General features: G+C 41.6%; 2 protein-coding genes across 4 annotated transcripts in view; one reads left to right on the top strand and one right to left on the bottom strand.

Annotated features, from left to right (window-relative positions):
- The first annotated feature begins 1,836 nt into the window (after positions 1-1,836).
- ACSBG2 (acyl-CoA synthetase bubblegum family member 2) lies at positions 1,837-16,736 on the top strand. Its single transcript, XM_062596388.1, has 15 exons — positions 1,837-1,922; positions 2,297-2,426; positions 5,100-5,179; positions 5,770-6,011; positions 7,011-7,099; positions 7,637-7,757; positions 8,237-8,317; positions 9,187-9,336; positions 9,553-9,729; positions 10,405-10,586; positions 10,874-11,107; positions 11,827-12,044; positions 13,017-13,156; positions 14,177-14,423; positions 15,092-16,736. Exons 1-15 carry the CDS (start codon positions 1,916-1,918, stop codon positions 15,205-15,207), a joined length of 2,214 nt encoding a protein of 737 aa, XP_062452372.1. The 5' UTR covers positions 1,837-1,915; the 3' UTR covers positions 15,208-16,736.
- A 707-nt stretch (positions 16,737-17,443) lies between these two features.
- Positions 17,444-22,356, bottom strand: part of MLLT1 (MLLT1 super elongation complex subunit) — a 32,325-nt gene continuing 27,412 nt past the window's right edge. For all 3 annotated transcript variants that reach the window (XM_062596294.1, XM_062596295.1, XM_062596296.1), the window contains one exon: positions 17,444-21,877. In XM_062596294.1, coding sequence (XP_062452278.1) covers positions 21,749-21,877 — 129 coding nt within the window. In that variant the 3' untranslated portion in view covers positions 17,444-21,748. The remainder of the gene's footprint in view (positions 21,878-22,356) is intronic.

Below are 22,356 nucleotides of genomic sequence, written 5' to 3'. Positions count from 1 at the left end.
ATGCCAAAAGACATGAAAGCATCAGTGTGTTGGTAGACTTTTGTTTCTAATCTGCATTTGTTACATAGACTCAGTACAGTGAGGGCAGAATACAGTTACGATTTTTTTTCCGCTTTGTAGTGTTTTTCTCTCGAGTCATCGAGCAGGGGGGCAGACCCACAACCTACTGGCCAAAGTGCTTGTCTGGAAGAAGAGGTGTTGAGTTCAATTTCTTCCTTTGACCAGCATGACTGACCAATCTCTGAGGACGCCCTGCAAGATAGCTGGAGTGAGGACACCTTCACCCTGTCTCTTGAAACTGCTTTCCTGTCCTAACAAGCAGGTGGCAAGAGAAAGGTTATAATTAGTGCAGAGAGAAAAGCTGCCTTCAGGGGCAAGGGGGAGTCTTAAATTCCTTGCTGTCTTTGTGGGGGGTTTGGGGGAGAAATATGTGTAAGGTATTGAGAAAGGGGGTCTTGTGACTGGGACTCTTCCTGTGTAAGAGGTAGTAGTGAAACCTCCAGATAGGTACCATACAGTCTGGTAGCTAGCACAGATCTCCTAGGTGTGGGTTTGAATCCCTTCAGGCAGGGGAGGGAACTAAACCCATGTTTCACAGTTCTGGGTGAGTGTTACTAGCACTAGGTTATTCTGTAGAAATAAGATGCCTTTTCTCCCAGCTGCTTTATTAAAAGGACAGAATAAACCACTGGTGTTCCAGTCTAGAATGGCGTTTGGGACAAAGCCTGCCGCATATCTCAGAGCTTCAGAGATGGGATTCCTGCTCTCTCAGCTTCTTATTAATTAAACTTTTCTTGTATGGTGAATTGTAGGCTGTAGCAGCAGATTGTGGTTCAAGCAACATCAAGTCTTTTGTGTGGGTAAGGAAACAGGGGTGCGTGTGTGCGCTCTCCTGAACTAGGACCAGGTCAGCATGCTATGGGTTGCAGCTCACCATGATTTTCTCCATCCTTGTCAAGAGACAGAAAGTTGCAGAGTCATTTTCTCTTTCAGCCCCTGCTTAGCAGTGTCTGATTCATTAGAATCATAGAATGGTAAGGTTGGAAGGGACCTCTGGAGATCACCTAGTCCAACCCTCAGTGTAGCCCATAAGGGGATTGAACCCATGACCTTGGCATTAGCAGTACCACGCTCTAACCAAGTGAGCTAAACCTGCCTCCAACAAGATAAGAGATCTTTCCTTTAGCTAATGTCTGTCGTCATTCAGAGAAATACGTTTTTCACATTGCCTGTTTAAATTACTTCTGTCTAACGCAGGTACAAAATAGCAAGCTAACATCCACTTTTAAAAAAGATGAGATTCGTCTCCAGTCACTTAGAATTTCTTTGAAGCGATAAAAGCGCAACCTGTCAAGTCATAAGCATTAAAGGTCTTCGATGAACATAAACCTTGAACAAAACTGACGTTCAGTTCAGTATTAGAAAATACTTCGTTTAGGTGATGAAACCCTGTAATGACCGAATACTGAAACATCCACTGAAAGCAGCTAGGAAGCTGCTGAAAATACAACAGCTGTCGAACACTGATTTTTGCAAAAGCAGATGAAGTCTTCAGAGTGCACAAATGCAGCTGGATGCAGAGCGGCTCAGCTCTGCAGCAGCCGAGGGCTCCGTCCCTTCGCAGCTGTGGTGGGTGTGTTCCAGGTAGGAAAGAGGAAACCCTCAACCATCCCAGCATGCTTTAAAAACCTCCTTGTACGCCCTGGTGTTGCAGGCAGGAGGCACATGACTAGGGCTTCCTTATAAGGAGCCTGGTGTGGGGTGATGGGCCACTTCCAATTGCAAGGCAGGGAACACATGACATAAGATACTATAGATCTGCCTTGTGGGCGCTAGTTTAAAAATAAAGGATATTACACATCTGTGCTCATCCTGAGAGGCTGCGGAGAGGAGAGACTGCACAAAAGCACAGACGATGCACTGTAAGACTAAACCGAAACTGCAGTGGTTGATTTTTTGGGGGAGGTCTGAAAGCTGAATGATAATTTTGAGGGCAAAAGAGTGTAAAATTTAAATGTTAGCATCACAGTATCTCTTAAAAACTGCAAAGGCCATGCTCATTTTTGGATGTGAGAGTGGATTTATAGAATGCTTTTGATTAAGCTTTTCAGGTGATCCAAGCATGATGTTAAGTGCACTTAATCCACTATTAGACTTTACTGTAATTCATGCAAATACAGCAGTGTTGAGTCATATCTGCTTTGAGATTGCCTTGATCAGATAGCTCCATGAATGGAAACCGATTTCACTGTGGCATTTGATCCTATTTTCATTTTAAAAAAAGCTATTTTTACAGGGACAACGCTGTGTGAGTCAGAGGCACGTATGGCACTTGCAGAACCAGTCTCCGTGGCTTATCTTAATTCGGATGCTCAAGGGAAATGTGAGGTGTCGTTGGATGATGTACTCATCAACTCTTCACCTAGGTTTGTCTAATTTAAGATTTTGTTTTCTCTGGGGCAACTGTATGTATAGGATATAGTTTTTATTTGAGAATGTTTATTTAGATTACTTGGGGCGTTAAGATTTTTTGGAAGAAATTACAAACATTTGGTATTACTTTCAAAATTTGAAAGTTGGATCTACAATCTAGCTATCTCAAAAGGAGAAGAGGAACAGAATTGTATTTGCTGTACGCAGTTACTAGAGCCCAGAGCTTGGCTTTTGAAATAAAGTATTCATTTACTATATACTTAAAGCGTAGGAATGGTAGAATATTTTGCATAGTCAAAAAGATCACCTCTCATAAAGGAACTTTGTAAAATCTACTTAATTGGGAAGGTACTTCTAAAATACTTAGAATACATAACAGGTAAGCACATTTGTTTGAAATGTTGCTGTGCTCTAATCAGATAGAGGTATGCCTTTGGTGGAGATCGCTTATTTGCACTACATATGTTGATATTTATCAGCCTAGGCAGTGTGTTAGTCCATCTGTAAATCTAAATAGCCTCTTACTAAAGAGCAGATTAATAGTTAAGGGTCTAAATCTTACCACAACATAATGGGACGTAGCTGACAGACTTCCAAGACAGTCTTTATCTGTTTTTTCAAGCAATATTTGAATTGCATATAGTGATTGGGGGGGGGGGGAAAGGACAGCTTTTGATTCACTGTAAGAGAAATAGCTGAGAAATTTTTCTGCTTATTTTACTGGGTCGCTTGCATGCTCTGATTATAAAAGCAGGTGGTGAAATGATGCAAAACTGTTGCAGCTGAAGATTAATCTGCTCTGAAAAACATTCTCAGTAATGACAAGGGAAATGCAGAGTAAGAATGATCTAGTAACCCCTTTGCAGGAATAATACAAAAAAAAATCTGATTTACTTCTCTTGAATTTCTAGCTTACAGATTAGATCAGAGAGGCAATTCTGCTTTTGGACAGTACACAGGACTAGCCATGTCCAACTTAATTGTTCTCTTCTTTTTGCCTTAAATCCTGTGATATCGATGTCCGAAGCAATTATAGTTTACCATCCCCTAGATATTAAGAGAAAATACAATAGGGGCGGTTTAGTTCTTTATGCTGAGTTCACATAGTACCTTGTACTGATTTGTCTTTTTGATTTAGTAGAAAGGGAGGAAACTGTGAGTTTAGGTGGAATCCTGTCAGAATTAGAGTGAGGATTTTGCATGGAACCAGTTCTGCCCCATGCCAAAGAGGCACTTGCCTATTTGCAAGTATGTTCTGATAATGCCAGACAGAGATAACAGGACTTATTTTCGTCGCAGAACTGCCCCTGTAGAAATACGAGGATGTACACAGGCTTGGGTAAGTTGGTGGGCAGATGTCTGTGATGTCATGAAACCCTGGTGCATTCCAGAAGACCACGGCTTTTCCAGACCCTGGGTGGGTACACCGGGAGGTGCTCTCCTCCCTGAAATCGGAGGGTCAGTACTTAAAAGGGCAACTTCTCACCAAAAATTGCAATGGGGAAGACTAAATACCTAGCATTGATGTGAAGAAACAAACACCTTCATGACAGCCTGGAGCAAAAGACTCCTGGAAGGACTGCTCAGCAAGGCAAGATGGAACTTTTGGTTTTTGGGAGATATAATTTTGTGTAGACTAAAACTTGTGCCTTCATCTGACCACTAAGGTCCAAGTAGGGTATTAGCCCAGGGTATGGAAACAAGTGTCACCTTTCTGTTAGTCAGAGGTTGGAGGTGTCATCGTAGGGAGCAGAGCACAAAGAATCAAATAGCAAATCTCACAGGAACTAGCATGCAACTTGCAGTCAGAAGAGTGGGACATATGACTTGATTATTCCATATCCTCATTACTTATGGGTTTGACAAAGTTCTTTTATCTGGAAAGGGAAAGAGGAGGAGCTGTGGTCCACAAAAGCCAGCATGTGGCCTTTTACCAGATCTTGCAAGGTTGAAAACAAAAGGTGTAACTGTTAAATTGTTAACAGGTATATTGGTACAAGTTCCTTGTGATAAGCATGGTTGAAGACAAGGAAAATATATGAGGCTGGTGGGGTCTGATGGAGTGACGTTTTAGGAATACCTGTGAAAAGAGGATTTCCTGCTAAAACAATTTCCTGCTCTTCAGCTGGCCTAGTCTTCTGCAGGAAATGTTTGGGGGCTCTCCCAGAAGGTTACTAATGGGATTATTATACTGCATAGGAATAAGGTTGCTGGGGACTGCTCCCTTTATTAGACTCGCATGTTGCAGAGAAAAGCACCAGATCTGCATGCCCCTTCCGTCCCTCTCTTTCTCATTGCTGTGGCAATTGTTTCAGGCACATACAGCAGAACTGTGATGTTAAATTCTGGCTGCTTTCTGGATGTCATGTTTATGGATTCTTCTGAAGCTTGTCTGAAAGGATAGTTACAATTAGGGTGTATAAAAACAATGCAGGCAAAGCTTGTGGGCTTTCTGAGATGGGGCTGTAACATTGCTATCCATGCAAACTGAGCTAGTAAAGGAATAATAAAGCCAATTACAGAAGATCAGGAACCACTAATCCTTGTTTGACATCCAAGGATTAACATAACTAAATGATAAAGTTCTCTGAAATGACCATTGAACAATGTGAATGAACTTGTGTTGTTTTGCAGTCTATCCAGTGCTAATTGCTTTTGCCTTTCAGAATTGTTGAGGTCCACAGTGCTGAGACAGTTGAAGACACTAAAACAGAGGGATCTCAGATGGACATGTTCCGTTGCAAAGGTAAACAGAAAGAAATTTTAATTACTGTATGTGGCTAGAATTATTACTTAAATGAGAGGGAGAAATTTATTCTTCCACAATGGAATATGATTTTCAAAATTGCAAGACAGTCTCTCCAGAAACTTCTTGAACTTAGACTATGAAGCACTGATGATTACTTCAAGGAATAAAATAGGTAGTGTCACTGCCTAATGCATATATACCAATAATCATATGTTTAAATCATCTCCCTCCTCCCCCCCTCAAAAAAAAGGAGAAAGAAAGTAAGTACAGTATATCTGACCATTGCAAGAAGCTGCCACAGTTACCTGCACAAGAACTTTAGGGTAGAACAGGGTCATCCTGTTAAGTAGATTAAAGGAAGAGGTAAATGCAAAGGGAAACGCAAGAAAATTTTGAATGTACTTTTGAGGCTTCATTTGTTAGTCTAAAATAATGGGAGTCATTTGGCAAACTTGACAAGAAATAACTCATAAGAAAGGTGCATACTAGCGTTTGCTTTCATATGTTTGATGCATGCACACACATTTCTATTATGGCAGCAAGCAATTTCTAAATACAAGATGCTGAACACTTTTCTTTCAAAACAGTGTTTGCACCTCCTACCCCCTGTCTGTGGACAACACGACGAGATGGTGAAGTCAAACTGAGGATGGAAGAACAAGGCATAGGCAGTGAGGAACCTAAGACAATTCCTGAGCTCTTTGACGAAGCAGTTAGAAAATATGGTGATGATTATGCCCTTGCATACAAAAAGGATGGCCATTGGATGAAGTTATCGTATAAAATGTACTATGGTGAATGCTGGACTGCAGCAAAAAGCTTTCTGAAGGTAAACTATTGTTGAATTCCCCTCCTTTGTCACCTTCAATCAATTTGCTAGAATGACTGTAGTCAAATTTATTTTAATCCTGCAAATTCCCTGGGTGTAGCTGAGCCTTGAAGTGACAGGGAGATACCTGAAAATGCCATAAACATCTTTGTAACTATCACAGTGTTTTTGTTTAAATTCTTACAAGCTGCTTCCTCATTCAACTAAATGAATGTAAGTGTGAAAATATTAAAGGGGAGGTGTTGCATTCATTTGACAAACCTGGACAAAGTCCCTTGTGAGGCATGTAAATTTTAATCTTTCCAGGAAAAAACTTCAAGGGATGCATATGAATTCAACTTAAATGTCAAAGCTGGTGGAGCCTTTTGGCTGTACTGTTCAGTGTTAAGCCACTCAGAATGGGAGAGAAACAACTGTTCCGTGCATTTCCTGTTACTGTTACAATTTTTCCTCCTATTGTGGGACCTTCCAGTGTACATAATTCTGTTTTTCCACTACAGAGAGCAGAGAGAACAGTTCAGGTGATTGGACTTTAATGTTGGGAATTTCATAGCAAAATGCCTTTGACTGTCATTGGAGCTTTTTGTTCTTGACATTAATAATGTTTGACATATCTAACCTGTATTAAATGACTGTATCTCTCAGTAGGTGTTTTCTAGTTTAGCTCTTAACTTCTCCTTCTCAGCCCAAGACAGCAAAGGGAACTGATAACTAGCTAGATTGCAGCTTTATAATATTGTTTGTACTAGTAAGCTAGGCATACTGAATGCAGACCTACGCAAATTTTTTTCCCTTGCCTACTGATAAAGTAGGACAGTGTCTGATGTCAAATTTAACTGACTCCATGTTAAGTCTTGGAGTTTCTTTTTCAATATGAATGACCCCATCTAATAGCATGAACTTTTCTCTTGACGTGCTCACAGCAAAGGTCTGTCAATTAATTCTAAGTATTCTTCAGTGGGAAAACAAGATTGCTGTAATCTCATCTCTTGTTTACAGTTGGGACTAGAGCGTTTCCATGGAGTATGCATCTTGGGATTTAATTCTCCAGAGTGGTTTATTGCTGACATTGGAGCGATCTTTGCAGGGTAAGAATGAATATTCTCTCTTGACATGCACTGAACTTTAGCTTTCAGATAGTAATTTCCGTATTACATGAGAAGCTGTTTTTGATTAAAACTGTAAAAACACTGCTGCTTAATTTGAATTTAGTAAGGCTAGCTAAAGCCTAAACTGTCATTTTACTTGATTATGAATTAATGAGACTAAAAATTAATTTTTAGCCATATACTTCTCTCAAAACAAGCTGAACAGTAGGTTAATCCAAAAGCATGCTTATCTGCATTAAAAACGTGATGATGGGAAAGGCTAGAGATTCCTAGTACTGAATTTTGGTAGCTTTTTTCCATCTGAGACACCTTGGCCCCTTACACTATTTTGACATTTCCCATGCCCCCGAACAGAGCCTTTCCTCTTTAAACTAAGCCTTCTACTTCCTGTTGTTCTGTTTTATGGAATATTCTTCCTAAAGTTTTTCCTCCGTTAAATTTTAAAATGGGCTGATCCTTTGTCAATTGCTCTACTTACCTGCTAATTTTGTATTTTGCTATGTTTTGTTTTTGTAGTGGACTTGCTGTTGGTATCTACACTACAAGCTCTCCTGAGGCCTGCCATTACATAGCAGAGAACTGTAGCGCTAACATTATCGTTGTGGAAAACAATAAACAGCTGCAGAAAATCTTAGAAGTAAATACACTTGTTAAAATGGTTGGAGGCTACAGCATCCTTACCTGACAGATGTGGGAGGGTAAAGATACCTGTGGGAAATGCTGTATCTGAAAGCAAAGGTGAACTGATCAAGCCTACTTTGTGTGTTCCCTGTTCAAAGCCAGATGAGCCGTCACTGGTGCTATCTCTCACTAGAAGTGAGATGATCGTTCCACAGTATAGCAAAGCCTCAAGCTTAAAATATCACAAACCAAAATGAACAATTGAAAATCCCTTAGGTTATGTATCAACATCTCAGTCCAAATGATTACTGTCTCTGAAACTTCCCTTTCTTCTTTCAGTAACACAGACAAGATTCTCTTAACTTTGCTTAAAACGGCAAGTAACAGTAGCGTATTCCATTGTGTAGATAGTTGCATGTCCACTAGTGGGTTATTTAAAGTAAATCCTGCTTGTTCTTTTTAAGCGTTTCTGATGACTCTCCATTCTTAACATAGATTGAGCATAAACTACCTCTTCTGAAAGCTATTATCATGTATGGGGAAAAGCCAAGGGAGAAGAGACCAAACCTGTATTCTGTAAGTACTGACCGTCTTAATGGCTTGTAAAGATTGGCAGTGTTTAGCCTGATGGGTTATAAGCAACCATCCTTCCATGAGACTGTCATAATCTGAGTTCCTGTTGATTTTGGTGAGGGATCACTTGCCTAGTGGTGGGTCTTCACTGTTGTTCAAACCGTGACAATTCCTGTTGGAAGGGAAGGGTGCTGGTGTACTGACCTCTGCTAGGCCGTGTGAGGTCCCAGAGGTATTTCTGCTTGGCACTCTCAATGGAAACCAAGGTTGCTACAGTGCAGTGTGCCTGCAGAAAACGAGTGTTTCAAATGTATTTTTCTACATTTGAGAATAGTACATTCAAAAATAAGATTTTACGTTCCTATGGACAACAGTACTCTTTTCCTGTTGGCACTAGTTTGTAGGTTTTTACCTTGAGTGTACAAAAATTGCCCCCTATAGAATCATCCTCTCCCACTGAAGTGCAACTGCAGTATTGCTACACTTAAGCTTCTGAAATTATTCTATTTCAATATATATATATAGTACTCTAAGGTACAAGTAAAACTACAAGAAGTAATTGCTACAGAACTAGGAAGCTTCTTCAGGGTAGATATCTCTCCTTTTCTGTTTCCTTCCATGCTCCTGTGGCAGCCAGAAAATAGCATGGTACTAATACTGCATCTTTCACAACCTCTTACAAAGTCTACCAGACCTGTTTGTACTGACTTTGGACATAGAATTTTAGAGTTTTATGCATCAATGGCTTTGTGATTAGATTTCTTGTCATTCTAATAACCTGAATAAGTTTCCTTCTCTTCATGTGTAGCAAAGGGTTAAATTTCATATGTGAAAGCCTACAAAATGGTCAAGCTCTTCTCTTTCGTATACAGTGGGAGGAGTTCATGGACATTGCCGATCATGTTATAGATAATCCTCTCATGGATGTCGTTGAGTCGCTGAAGCCTAACCAGTGCTGCACACTAATATATACCTCAGGAACAACTGGACAGCCAAAGGGAGTAATGCTCAGTCATGACAATGCAAGTATCCTTGTCTGTTGTTCTCAGATGCGTGTTCCAAGAACCGTGCACTTGGGGGAGAGGGGTACAGGAGGAGGTAAAGTAGAGATCAGCTGAAGGGCATACCTGGTTTTAAAATCACAGGGAGTTTTAGACTTGCTTTGTGAACTGCATGGTCTGTATTGTACCTGCTCAGAATAGCTGTCACTTAATACTAATTGGGTCTTTTCGTTACAGTTGACATGGACTGCAGCAGCAGCAGGGCGTTTCATACAACTCTCAGATGCTACAAAAAAGCAAGAATTGGTGGTCAGCTATCTGCCCCTCAGTCACATTGCTGCACAGATGATAGATATTTGGTTGCCATTAACTTTTGGAGCACAAGTTTTCTTTGCTCAACCAGATGCACTAAAGGTAAAATAGAAGATAATAAAAAAACCTGTACCCATACACTTGTTTGGGGATGGATGCTTTAAAACAAACTTAGTTGACTTAATCTTACGATTCCAAAACCCATGTTAACTTAGTTTATTTGCATAGTGGCAGATTGCTCCTATTTAAGGGTCTGTTGGTTTGAAGAGCGTTGCATGACTGACCTTTGCTTTTTGACTTTGTATTACAAGCTAGGATGAGCTGACCAAGCACTTCACAACTAGGAGCTTCTTGCTATCTCACCTGACATTAGTTTTCTGCTTTAATGGCATGGTTGAGCAATGGGTTTGTATTTGCTCTATCCATATTGCAAAATGCTACTACAATTAAATCTATGTCCTGGGAAGAGAACTATGAGATTCTTGCCTTGATGCTGTGTCAGCATGGGCATTGAAAACGTTGACCCTTCCTCTCTCTCCAAAACCTCTCTGGTGCTTCAGTATCTCTGGGGTTCCTTACTCTTGGGGAGCATGGCAAGATGAGGGCTGGTATTAGCTGATGATGCTTTGCATTCAACTGTGGTGGCATTTCTGTTCAAAACTGGAGTGATTCATAAAAACTGATGGCAGAGTCCTAGGCCTCAGCTAGTGACCTGTGCTAACCTGAGGTCCGTACAAAAGTGGTTCTGAAAGCTGTATTAAATTCTACTTCACTTAGGGCACTTTGATAGACACCCTGCGGGAGGTGAGGCCAACTGCCTTTTTGGGAGTTCCTCGTGTCTGGGAAAAAATGGAAGAAAAAATGAAATGTGTAGGCGCAAAATCATCTGCACTCAAAAGAAAAGTGGCATCATGGGCCAAGGAAGTCGGGTTGCAGACAAACCTGAAACAGATGAACGGGTAATTACAATCTGCATTTAAAGGGCATTATGAATCTTAGGAGAACTCTAGTATAAACAGATCAGAATTTGTATTGCATGTGATGGGCCAGCACTATAATAAATAATGGATAATAAAACCCAAAGTTGTTGGTGGTAACAAGGCTCAGAGCTTGCTTGGTAGAGGGAGGAGGATTTTTTTTTGTTGTTTTTTAAACTGAATAAACTGAAATTGGAGGAGGAGGAGAAGAGGAGTGGGGAGAAGTTTCACTTTTTGTCTGAGATCCTATAGTGGTTTTTCTTTTACAGAAATACTGAAGTCCCGGTGAACTTCCGCTTAGCCAAGCACTTGGTATATAAGAAAGTTCGAAAGGCTCTTGGACTGGATCGGTGCACAAAGTGCTACACAGGAGCTGCCCCAATTACCAAAGAGACACTAGAATTTTTTCTGAGTCTGAACATTCCTGTGTATGAGCTATACGGCATGAGTGAGAGCTCTGGGCCTCACACAATCTCTCTGCCTCATGCATTCAAGCTTAGCAGGTAAATATCCTTTTATGGGTAGGGTACTGCTGACAGGGAGCAACAGAGCTGCTTTAAGGTTTCTCTTGCATGACTTGTCTCACCTGATGCAGTTCAACTCCTTCAGCTTGCCCTAGAGCCTTGTTGCTGGTTTAAAAAAAAAGAACTAGGGAGCCAGTTGTTTTGGCCACATATAGGAGATAAAGAGGTTTGCCAAGGACAACAGCAGTGCTACTTAAATTTAATTGGCCTGGGCTCTTTAGCCCACTGAGGAACTGAGGAGGAAGCAGGGGATTTATGGGAAGAAAGAAGAATTAGTAACTCTAGCCTATAATCCACCTTAACATCAGATTAATAAAGATCGTGAACAAAATGCTGTTGCTTTGAATGGCTTGTTCAGTCCCCAAGTGTTTAGTCTATAGAGTAAATACCACCATCAGTAATAGTTTGCTATCAAGGACATAAATCTTCTAATTCAAAGCCTCAGGTGTTCAAGAACAATATGTGGAAAACACCAGGTGTGTGAGCACTGATCTCTGCAATAACAACTTTTTTGTAGTTTCTATTACATAAGCAGATGTATTTTAAGTTTATAAAGTCCCTGCTGAAGCAGTTGTGATAAAAAGCTGCCTGGCTTTGTTCGAACACTTTACCCTGAGTGGGTGCTGCTATAATCTTACTCTGCTGTTTAGCTATTGCATTTGAAAAAAATAGTGGTGTTTGTGTTCTCTTTGTTTAAGCTGTGGAAAGGAAATTACAGGCTGCCGGACACTGATTCATAAGCCAGATGGTGAGGGCAATGGGGAGATCTGCTTCTCAGGAAGACATGTCTTTATGGGCTATCTGAACATGGAAGGAAAAACCAGAGAGGCCATCGATAAAGATGGCTGGCTGCATTCAGGTGACCTTGGCAAGCATGATAAAGATGGATTCCTCTACATCACTGGCAGAATTAAAGGTAATGCATCCCCTCGCTTCTGTGCTCTTGTCTTGAGGTTATGCAGTACCATGATACAATATGTCACATCAAGCCAATTAAGTGGGTCTGTGTCATGGCTTGCACAGGAGAATGTTTAAAGAATGCTTCTCCCACTGAAGCTTTCAATATGAATATGCCTGCAGTGTGTGTACATAGTGTGTTACCAGAGAAGGGAGGTGACCTCTGAACCAAAGAGTGAGCTTGTAGAGGAAGAAGAAATCCTCTGATTTCAGAAGCTGTAGTTAGTGCATCATTGGCTTGTTCTGCAGTGCTGGACCTGTCCAGGTCTGACTGCGTGGACTGCTAACTCCATCCAGTTTCAGCTAGTTTCGCTAGTTAAGCTGTTGTTTTCTGTTAAAGGTTAACTTTGTTGTGAAAATGGCTTGCTGCAAAGCAATTCTTGAGAGCAGCCTGAGTGTCCAACACTTTGACCAACACTAAACAAATCCAACTTCACATAAGACTCCAATTATTAAAAAGAGATAAACAGTTGTGGGGAGGGGACCCTTTAAGAATTCTATAAAAGACAGCCAGGGAAGGCAGGTTCACCTGTGCTCTGTACCGCACAGTATATGCAGCTTCTAAAACTTTCTGCTCTGACACAGCAAAGTTTTGACTTAAACGTTTCTGAGCAACTTGGGTATCAACTTGCATGTCTTCTCTAAGATGACTGTCTATGGCAGAGTACTCAGGTGCTGGTGCTCCTACTCTAAACTTCATGTTTTCAGACTACAGACATTAAAGCAGCTTTTGACGTGGTGTTTACTTGCCTCGGTCTTGTCTCTCTTCGCCTGACAAAAGTCCTTTTGGTTGACTACTTTACAAGAATGTTGGGACATTGCAAGACTCACAATTTGCTCTGCATAGACAAAGTGTTATAAAGTAGCTTTGGCTTATGAAGGAGGGAAGGGGGAAGCTCTAGGCATTAATCAAGATTTGACTGTCTTCTAGAGCTCATCATCACTGCCGGAGGTGAGAACATTCCTCCTGTTCCGATTGAGGATGCTGTAAAAGAGGCCATTCCCATCATTAGCAACGCTATGTTGGTTGGAGACAAAGCAAAATTCCTTGCTATGCTTCTGACGCTAAAGGTAGGATTGTTTCTGCCTGTTTAAAATAATGGAAAGTAGGATGGGGAATCTACCATGGGACAGGGCTGAAAGGACGTAGATTATTTTGCATGTGTTTAGTCCTAGTGGGAAGGAGAACTATTGAATGTTCTACAGTATCTTACTCTTCTAGAAACCTGAGGCATCATGGAGCATGACTTGCTTTAGCTGAGTTGCAAACACCAGTTGTAACAATGCAGGAAAATGAGTATTTGTCATCTGATCAGATGAGATTCTTTTGCTGTTCAGGGCAACCATTTTTCTCTGTACCATATAGGACAGAAAATGGAAAGAAACAGAAGCAAAAGATAAAATAGACTGATGAAGAAATCCTTCTACTTTTCTTACCTATTTTTCAGTACGTCCCAGATTAGTCCAGATGGTAACAAGCTGTCAAGTGATTTCTTTTTAACATTCTGACTTTAAAATCTATAGTGATACATACATGGTGGCCTATGCTGATGCTCCTGCCTAGGATAGGAGAGTCCCTGCAGGCCTGTGATTTTTAGGACACTGGTAACTGTGTCTCACTGAGACCTTGACTGCCACCCTCCTTCCCCTTGCAGAAGAGGCACAGAGCCAGGCCCTAGAGCTGCTTGGGTTGCACTTGTTTTCAGTCAGGTGCTGCATGTGTCCGTTTCCAACGGCCTGTTGTGCTGCTGTGGGATGTAGTAAAGCAAAGCAGTGGACCAGGAAAAGGGGGATAGCGCAAGAAGATTTTGGAAGGGCTGTCCTCTACCACACTTGCTCCTTAATACTGTACATAGGTATTGAGCATGTGGAGAGCTGATGGTGTTTAATTTGCATTTTGCCTCAGTTTGTTTTCACTTGAAGCAATGGTTTGCGCAAAGCTTACGAAAACTAGCGTTTGGTTAATTGTACAACTGGTACTAGGGTGGGGAAGGAGATAAAGCAGCTTCCCACGGCTGAAAAGCTTAGTAGTATAGGAGGAGTCAAGTGTTTAGTAATACTGAAGTTACCTGTTTTAACTTGTCTTTGTAGTGCCAAGTAAAGGAAGAAACTGGAGAGCCAGGAGATGACCTCACTCCAGAAGCTATCGAATACTGCCACAAACTGGGCAGCAAGGCTACCAAAGTCTCTGAAATCATAAGCAGCAAAGACCTAGCTATCTACGCAGCTATCCAGAAGGGAATTTCAGCAGTCAATGAGAGAGCAGTCTCAAATGCTCAGAAAGTCCAGAAATGGGTCCTTCTGGAAAAAGACTTCTCGCTCTTTGGGGGAGAGCTCGGTGAGTGGTGGCACATTTAGGCTTACCCACATCATTCCTTTCCTTGGATGCCAGGTGTCACAACCAGAGTCTCCAATATGCGAACCCACCCAAGGCCTTTCCTCTCTGTTGTTCTACCATGTCATAAGTGTTTTCTAAATTTATTTATTTTTATTTTTTAATGCATTTTATAATTCCTTGCTGTCAAACAGTTAAACTTTGGGAAATGGAGGCCCTTGCAGAAGGGTAGGGTAGCACAAGGCAATGTCAGCCATCTTGGCTTTGCAAAAGCACTGGTAGCTGGCCAAAAGCATTTGATGTAGCTCATCACTGTTTTTCTTGTATAGCAGAGCTGGAGAAGGAGTTTCTGTGCCAGCAGGGTGGAATGGATTATACTGTGCTTCCTAATTCTGTGAGGCAGCAACAACCTGCCTGGTGGTGCTGAGCATTGCTTATGATTTGGTTTTTGCCTCAACCATTGCTTGGATGGTTGTGCTGCTTCGAAGCCACAGGGGAAGGAAGGGTGCTTTTATTAATCACAAAGAGCAATACAGAAGTCAGCTTCTGTTTGTGCAGTCTGAATCTATCTCTAGGCTCGTTTCAGTCTAATATTGATCTGTGTCTCAAAATGACACCATCTGCGGAAACCGTCCTGTTTAAAACCCTGTGTTGTGTTTCCTTCCCCACAGGACCAACCATGAAACTGAAGAGAGCAGTGGTGGCGCAGAAGTATAAAGACCAAATCAATCAGTTTTACACTGATGCAGATACACCAACCACAACAGGAAGTGCTGTTCAGAAGTAAGACAGAGGCTCTGTAACTTGGTACGAAACTCCTCCTCGCTGTGTAAGCAAGCGTGCTATCGGCATGGACTCTTAATGAAGGATTAAGTGGGTTTTGCTGAAATAAATGAGGCTCGGTCATCACGCAGCCCCTTGAGTCGCTTAACTGTGTAACTTCTGTCCCTCTTACTGCAGTACGCTGAATATGTTTAAGTGCTCAGTGTTTTCTTTTATGTATGTTCTAATGCTGAGATATTTATAAATATCTTTGCATCGTATTTTCTTTCCTTTTTATAAGGACAAAATCTTTGCAGAATAGCTCCTGTGGCAATCGATTATTTATCTTATAAAAACCATGGCATACATTGTGTTTTAACCAAAGTTTTCTTACATTCAGCTTACTGAAAAACAAACAAACAGCAGTTTTCTAGCTGAGGGGGAAAGGCAGGGTTTTGTTTTGAAACAGGAGTGTACACTTCTCCTCCTCTAGATGCATGTATAATTGCATGCTGATGACATCCAAACTATCTTCTGCACAAACTGTCTTCTGTCAGACAAGAAACACATGCTGTATAGCTATACGCAGAGGATAAGTATATATAAAACCTGGGGTTTACGAGGTCTGTCTGTCTAGTACTTAAGCCTCAAGTCTAGCTTGTTGAGTTGCAAAAGCTATAAATTACATTGTTAAGATAATATACGTGGCCTGTGTTGTGAGAAGCATTCCACAAAGGGACTATTTCTAAGGCTGTACAATGTGTGTGAAATTTGTCTGTGGTCTCACGATCATAGAAGCTTTGTCTAGAACTTCCTGAAACAGGTAAAACTCCAGATCTGTGTGGGTGGGGGGGATAGACTGAGGTTTGATACGTGCATGTGTAGCTAGGAGACAGCAGTGGAAAGTAAGTTGCTCAAAGGGTGATTCACTTGCAGAATTGTGACCAACCACTCCAGAAAATGTAAAGCGCCTTTACATTTAAATAATTAAATATAGGCCAGATGTAGATTTGGAAAGCTGCCTACAAAGTGTGTGATATAACTCCTGAAGGTCTTCTAAATCATTCTGCAAGGCATATTAGAGCAGAGCAGGTATTCTGATCTGCCTAACACGTGAAGCAAATAAGCTGTTTTACAAGCAATGCTTCATTTCAAACTAGAAATCATCAATCTTAGTACAATAAAATTGGAACGGTTGTACCCTGGTTTTGCATAATGTTTCACACCCTTAAGCTGTCAGGTGTGGTTGTAGCTGTTACGTACCTACTCCATATCAGAACCTTGCTAGGCTGGCTGCTGACAGTACCTGGACCTGGGCACCTTAAGGAGCTTTTTAGGCCTAGAATTTTGCATCTGATCTAGGCTTAAAACTAGGCTTGAAACCTGAAGAGCAAACAGCTAAGGGAAATGGCTGCTTGCTCATGTGCCTCTAGCACTTTGCAGGAGAGGATGGTTAATGCACTATTACTGCCACTGCTGATCTTGTGCAACTGTGTTCTCAGCTGGATGAATTTGAAGCATGTCTAATGCCTAATAAATAGTTGGAAAACTCTTGCTTTTGTGTCTCTTACTACTTCAGTAATTCCTGCAAAATAACTCCGGGCTAAGAGTTGAGCTCAGAGTCCAGGGTGATACACCTTGATAAGCAGGAAAATGGTTAACTTTGCCTTATTACAGCCATCTGAAAAAGGAAACTTGGAGACAGAGCTGACTTGGTAATTATCAACAAGGTTAAAGATATTCCCCTCAGCAGCAGAGGGAGGGGACCAACTTGTACATAATACTGTGTTACTCAGAGTGGGAATTAAGCTCACATTTCTGCAGCTGGGGGAGTTCCTAGCTCTCTGCTTCATTATTCTCCATTGCCTTCTCCTCCTCCAAGTGCCTGCGCTTCAAACAAGCTTACTCTTTCCTTACTTTTTGGTTCCTGTGCTGCCAGCAAGGTCCTGCCCGCACAGCAACAGCGTTGCTCAGGAGTAGCAGACCGTGCTACCAGAGGCACGGCCGAGGTGCCCACAGTACCCACTGGTGGTTCTGCTGCTACTGCTCTTTCTTACAAAGGAGAGCTTCGGCCTATAGCAAAGATAACACTGCCCTGGCTGCATCGCGGACATCAAGGCCCTGGAGCTGCAAAAAAAGTGTATTAAGGTGGTTTGTGGGCTGAAGACAGTTTGTGTATTCTAATGGAAAACATTCAGATAAGGTATTCTAGAAGAACCTCCTGCTTTTCCAGGAGGGGAAAAAAAAAAAAACTTGAAGTCTTACTTTTCCATCTTACTTTATTTCACTTTTTCTAGAAAATTCCTCCATAGTTCCACAAATTTAACAAAAAGTTTAAAATTCAGGACAAACAATCCTGTAATGTATTACAAACATGATTTTTTTTTTCTTTTTTAATCTTCAAGTTGGTCTTGGGCCAGCTGAATTTCTTACAGCTGAGTGAAGAACTCATTTCCCAACACAACTTTTAAAATCCTCAAGTGACAAGGTATTTAATACCTTGGCTCCAGGCAGAAATACAATTAAAAATTATCTAGACGTTGAAGTACTTACATTTTCTTTAGGAGTGCAAACTCACCTCTTTAGTTTTTGATGGCTATTTCATGCCCCCATGAAAATACCAATTGATTTTTTCATCTTTTAAAAAGTAATACTTGTACAAGGTGCACATTGGTTGTCTATAGCATTGACAGAAGCGTGCCAACTAGTGAGTGCCAGGCACCTGAATTAATAGAAGAAGCTTCTTTTGAGTACACCGACTGCTATAGTGCATTAGAGAATGTTACAGTTGAAATCTGCTGAACCAGAGTGACTTAAATCTCTGCTTGCAGAGAACATGATGGGGCAAGCTCCACAAGGGAATCTGAATATCTTACCATCAAATATGTTCCAGATCGGACAAAAACTGTTCCTGGATTGTTGCATCAATTTCTTTGCTAGTTCTGATGCTGCCACCGCACACAAGAGCATAAGAACCGGTGGCTAAATCATTGCACTTCCATATATTCAGCCTGACCATGACAGAGCCAGTCTCATTACCAATGTGTCCAGTACACTTCAGGCTGGCATTCTGGGCTCCAGCCAGCCTATCTTTTTTTTTAATAGTAAATGTCAGTAACCAAAGCCTCAAGGCTTAATACATATCAGACCAAGACAACAGGAAAGTACTCCTGACCCCTCTTTTGCCCTTTAATACAAAGGCCAAGGACAAAGGAAAAGCTGTGTCCTAATCTTACCTCCACATGATTCAATTCAAAGCAACTCTGAAAGCCTTCAGATTGATCATCACTTGTTCATGCCTTCAGTAACAAGATGAAGGACACTGAAAAGTAACAGAGTTCTGTCCATTTTCCTTGGAAAAACCATTATGGCTAAAAGTCAAATTTGGATTTTTTTTTCCTTTTTTTTAAACAATGCAAGTTACTACACATCCTCGAAGATGTGGAGCAATGCCAACAGCAGCACTGCCACCTCCTTCCTATTTTACACTAATCCATCCATGCTCTCAAGAGTGACACAAGAACAAACACTTTATCCACAAATACCTGTACATGGCATGTTCAGAACAGCATTCAGCCAGCCTATAGAGAATCTACACAGGGAACTTTCTCATATGTAACTAGAAGGGGACACAAGATGAGGCCCAAATTTGACCATTCTTTGTTTGCAGAGTCATTCCTCATGTGGTCCCCAATGCTACCACATACCCCAAAAAACAACAACTCTGTAGAACAACTAAGTACTTGCAAGAAACCTTTTAGTAACAAATCAGCATGTGCACACAATGGAGAAGAACTATTGCTGGGGGAACAATTCTATTATTTCAGGTTTTCAAGGAGATTATAAACAGTCTAAAAAAACCATATGTAAAATACTTCTTATAAAACCAAACAAAATTCCCACTAATGCTCATTAGACTTCACGAATAAAGTTGATTCCAGGACAGGATAGTGCCAGAGCTTTGGGTGAGAGCCCCAGGCGCTTCCAGCTAAGTTCAGGAACACCCTCCAACGCTCGTTCTTGGACGAGCTGGGAGCGACACACTGATTCGGATCATAAAATGAGAAGGGGGAGAAGGGAGGTACATCGCTAATCCCTTGTGCCGTAACTCTGGAAGCTACTTACAGTCCTGGAAGAAACGCTGTCAGTGCGGGTGACACAGATGCAATGGTTCTGGGGGTAAGTTACCTGGGGAGGAGAGAGGAGGCAAAAACCTTGGGAGATCTCAGACTTGGAGCAGTTAACGCTGTTGCTCCTACCACTTCAGGGACAGGACAGCATCGCCACACCCGCCCCTTCGTGGTGGGGGGTGGCCGGCCCATGGCGCAGCACGCCCAGGGCTGCTCCGCAGGCGCAGCAGATCGGATCGAGGCTGGGCACGCCGGCGACATTACGAGGCTTGCTCCCTCTCTGCAACCGACTGAACAGAGACTATTAATAGTTCACACATACCCACTAAGCCTGAGGCAGCACAAGGGCGAAATCTGCGGCAGCTCGCGTACTGCGTGCGGCATCCTCCACCAAGGGATATCCAGCTGCAGGCCTCAAGACAGAAGCGTAGCTCCTCCTTTTGCAGCAGGCCTCCACCTTCTCATTGTACGTTCGTGCACAGGGTTTCTATCCAGGCTTGGCATTGTCCATCAGGAGAGAAAACAGCTAAGATCACTGTTGTCACAGGGTACGCACCTGGCATGAGCTTGATTTTTATATACAAGACACATGAAAGATGGTACAAAGAGACAAAATTAACGGGAATCGGGTCAACATGACCCAACTCAAACAAGCTTATCATCATATTGCCACTTAAATTGATCAGTTGCAACATTTCCATGATAAAGAAAGAGGTAACCCAAAACAAGGGACTGTAATTCCATACTGGATAAGGACAGCAAACCCTGGAAAGATGCAACTCACCCAGCTCCCACAGGGGATTTTTTTTCTTTCTTTTCATTTTTTTTTTTTTTCAAACAGACATGGGTGGTCTGTTCATTAGCAGAGGGCTCCTCTGAACTGCCGCTTTCCTCCTCACTGCCAGCAGCCCACTTAAGATTTGGCCAAAGCTTACATACTGATTGGAAAAACTGAGTAATTCTTTAAGAAAATACTGAATTTAGGAAACAAGAGTTTAATACAATTTTGAGAAAAGTTACAAGACTTTCCCCACACCCATCTAACATACAGACAATACTTGAAAGTCAATACTAGTTTAACTAGAAATACATAAAAGATTCTGGATTAGTGTTTACTGTTTCCTGCCATTTCTTGAGCGGGCAGGGGGGAGGGAAGAGGGAGGAGGAAACAAACCTGATCTCACTTGTTTTTGTATCAGAGTTTTCCAGATGTGTCCCAAGATAAAAATTCTCCCTTGTTTTGGTTTTCCCAAGTACAGCCACTACTATAGGGCCAATGTAGGAAAGATTCATCCTTGAGAACATAGAACAAAAACCAATCACGTATTTTGGCAAAGTTATTAAACACTGACAAATGAAAATAAGACAGGTGAGTCCCTTCCAGAGCACAAAATGCTTTGAAGATTGCTGTTCAGCTTTCATACACTAAAAATTGTCCACAAGAGGCATTTTAACAAACAATTCAAATCTTAAGCGCCCTTCCCCTTCTATAGCCATTAAAAAAACATAACAGAAAAAACACACCCTTAAAATCATAAGACCCAACTAGGCCCTTCTTATACATACAGTACATACATATATATAATATATATATAAAATATACAGCTTACAGTTTTGTAGTCCTATTACAGTTAAAGCAGACTGAAAGGAGTGAGACTTTGTTTAGGAGCTTAGGTCAACAAACAAGATGTCTCAAACCCCCAACGGGAGACAGCAGATTCTAGAAACCTCTTCAAAGAGCACAAACTGTCTCTCCAGGAAGCTGAAACACAGAGTAAGGTCCTGCGTTCTGCATGCGGAGCAATGCCTCATAGGAATTGGGAGCCAAATTACAGCAGTACTCTGTACCAAGCCACGGCAGAACTTGCAAGTGATCAAAACTGGAATCTGTCTGCTTCTGCAACAGACCAGCAGGACCCTTGGGAAGCCTTCTCTGGGATTAGTCACTCGGCTAGCTTTGTAAAAGCCAATCTTGCTTACACAGCATGAACAATTCTTCACAGAGCTGGAGAAAATCTGACTCACTAGAGCTCTCTGCAGGGCAGGCTGGTCCCTAGATTCAGTGAAGAAAATATTGTCCCCATTTCTTCAGATCTCAGAGACTCCTGAAAAGTGTGTTCTTACAACACAGTTTCTTGAAATAAAACCAAAAAAAGTCACGGTGTGCAGCTATGAGCAGCACATCTTTTGCTCTACTCAGGACCTGTGCCCAAGCGTATTTATGAAGCTAGGGAGGACAGACTCAGCAATATGGGTGCTTGTTTGAAGCCTACAAGAAAGTGCAGCTGGCTGTGCATTCATAGAGCATGGCTGTTCTCTAAGGCAGTGCTTCGGGTGAATCAAGAGAATAAGAAGGCCTAGTTCCATGGGTTTATTTCCTGGTACCAATAAATGGGATTTCTGGTTTCAAAAGCAGCCTGCTTCGAAGGCCAAGCGTCATGTTGCTACTGCTTCCAAGTAGCTCTGCAGCTTACGGACGGTTGTCTCATCCAAGGAGAAGAGGTCAAAGTCAAAGGTTGTGTTGGTAACATTAAAATGCCCAGTTTCCTCAATGAGATTTACAATCTGCAGAGAAAGGAGATGAGCAAGGATGTATACAAAGTGTCTATAAAGATTAAGTACACTAGAAAGGCCAATAGATATGGAGCAACCTATCCAATCCTTTCCTCATCCCTTTAAAATAGACTCAGAGGGCAACGGTGTCCCTGATCAAGAGGGGAGTTCCCTCCCAAAAAAGCAAAACAGCTTCTCCTGCACTCTAGGACTAGCTCAGTCCAGAAAAAGACATGAGCACCTTTTTCCCCTTTTAAGTTATATTAAGTGAGTTCAGCTTCAGGACAGCTAACCGGATGCCAGAGAAAGGATACACAAGTGTGGTTTGGGTATCTTTTCCAACAAAAGCATTGCATGCACATCTGAACTTTTTTCTACATATCTTTGCTTTTAAAGTGAACCATACTTTCTCAAGAAGGAGAAGCAACTGAAATTTCAAGTATCATATGGGTCTAGGCAAGACCCTTGGACACAAAGGTTATCAGAGTACA

This window comes from Rhea pennata, chromosome 27, assembly GCF_028389875.1.
Source record: "Rhea pennata isolate bPtePen1 chromosome 27, bPtePen1.pri, whole genome shotgun sequence".
Lineage (NCBI taxonomy): Eukaryota > Metazoa > Chordata > Aves > Rheiformes > Rheidae > Rhea > Rhea pennata.
The sequence above is the reverse complement of the archived record's forward strand: the minus strand, read 5'-3'. Positions and strand labels throughout refer to the sequence as shown.

What these genes read in the sequence shown, in the direction of transcription:
- ACSBG2 (XM_062596388.1), top strand. An exon ending in ATTGGAGCGATCTTTGCAGG is followed by an intron (nt 7,100 to 7,636) that starts GTAAGAATGAAT and finishes TTGTTTTTGTAG; the next exon opens with TGGACTTGCTGTTGGTATCT. An exon ending in CATGCATTCAAGCTTAGCAG is followed by an intron (nt 11,108 to 11,826) that starts GTAAATATCCTT and finishes TCTTTGTTTAAG; the next exon opens with CTGTGGAAAGGAAATTACAG.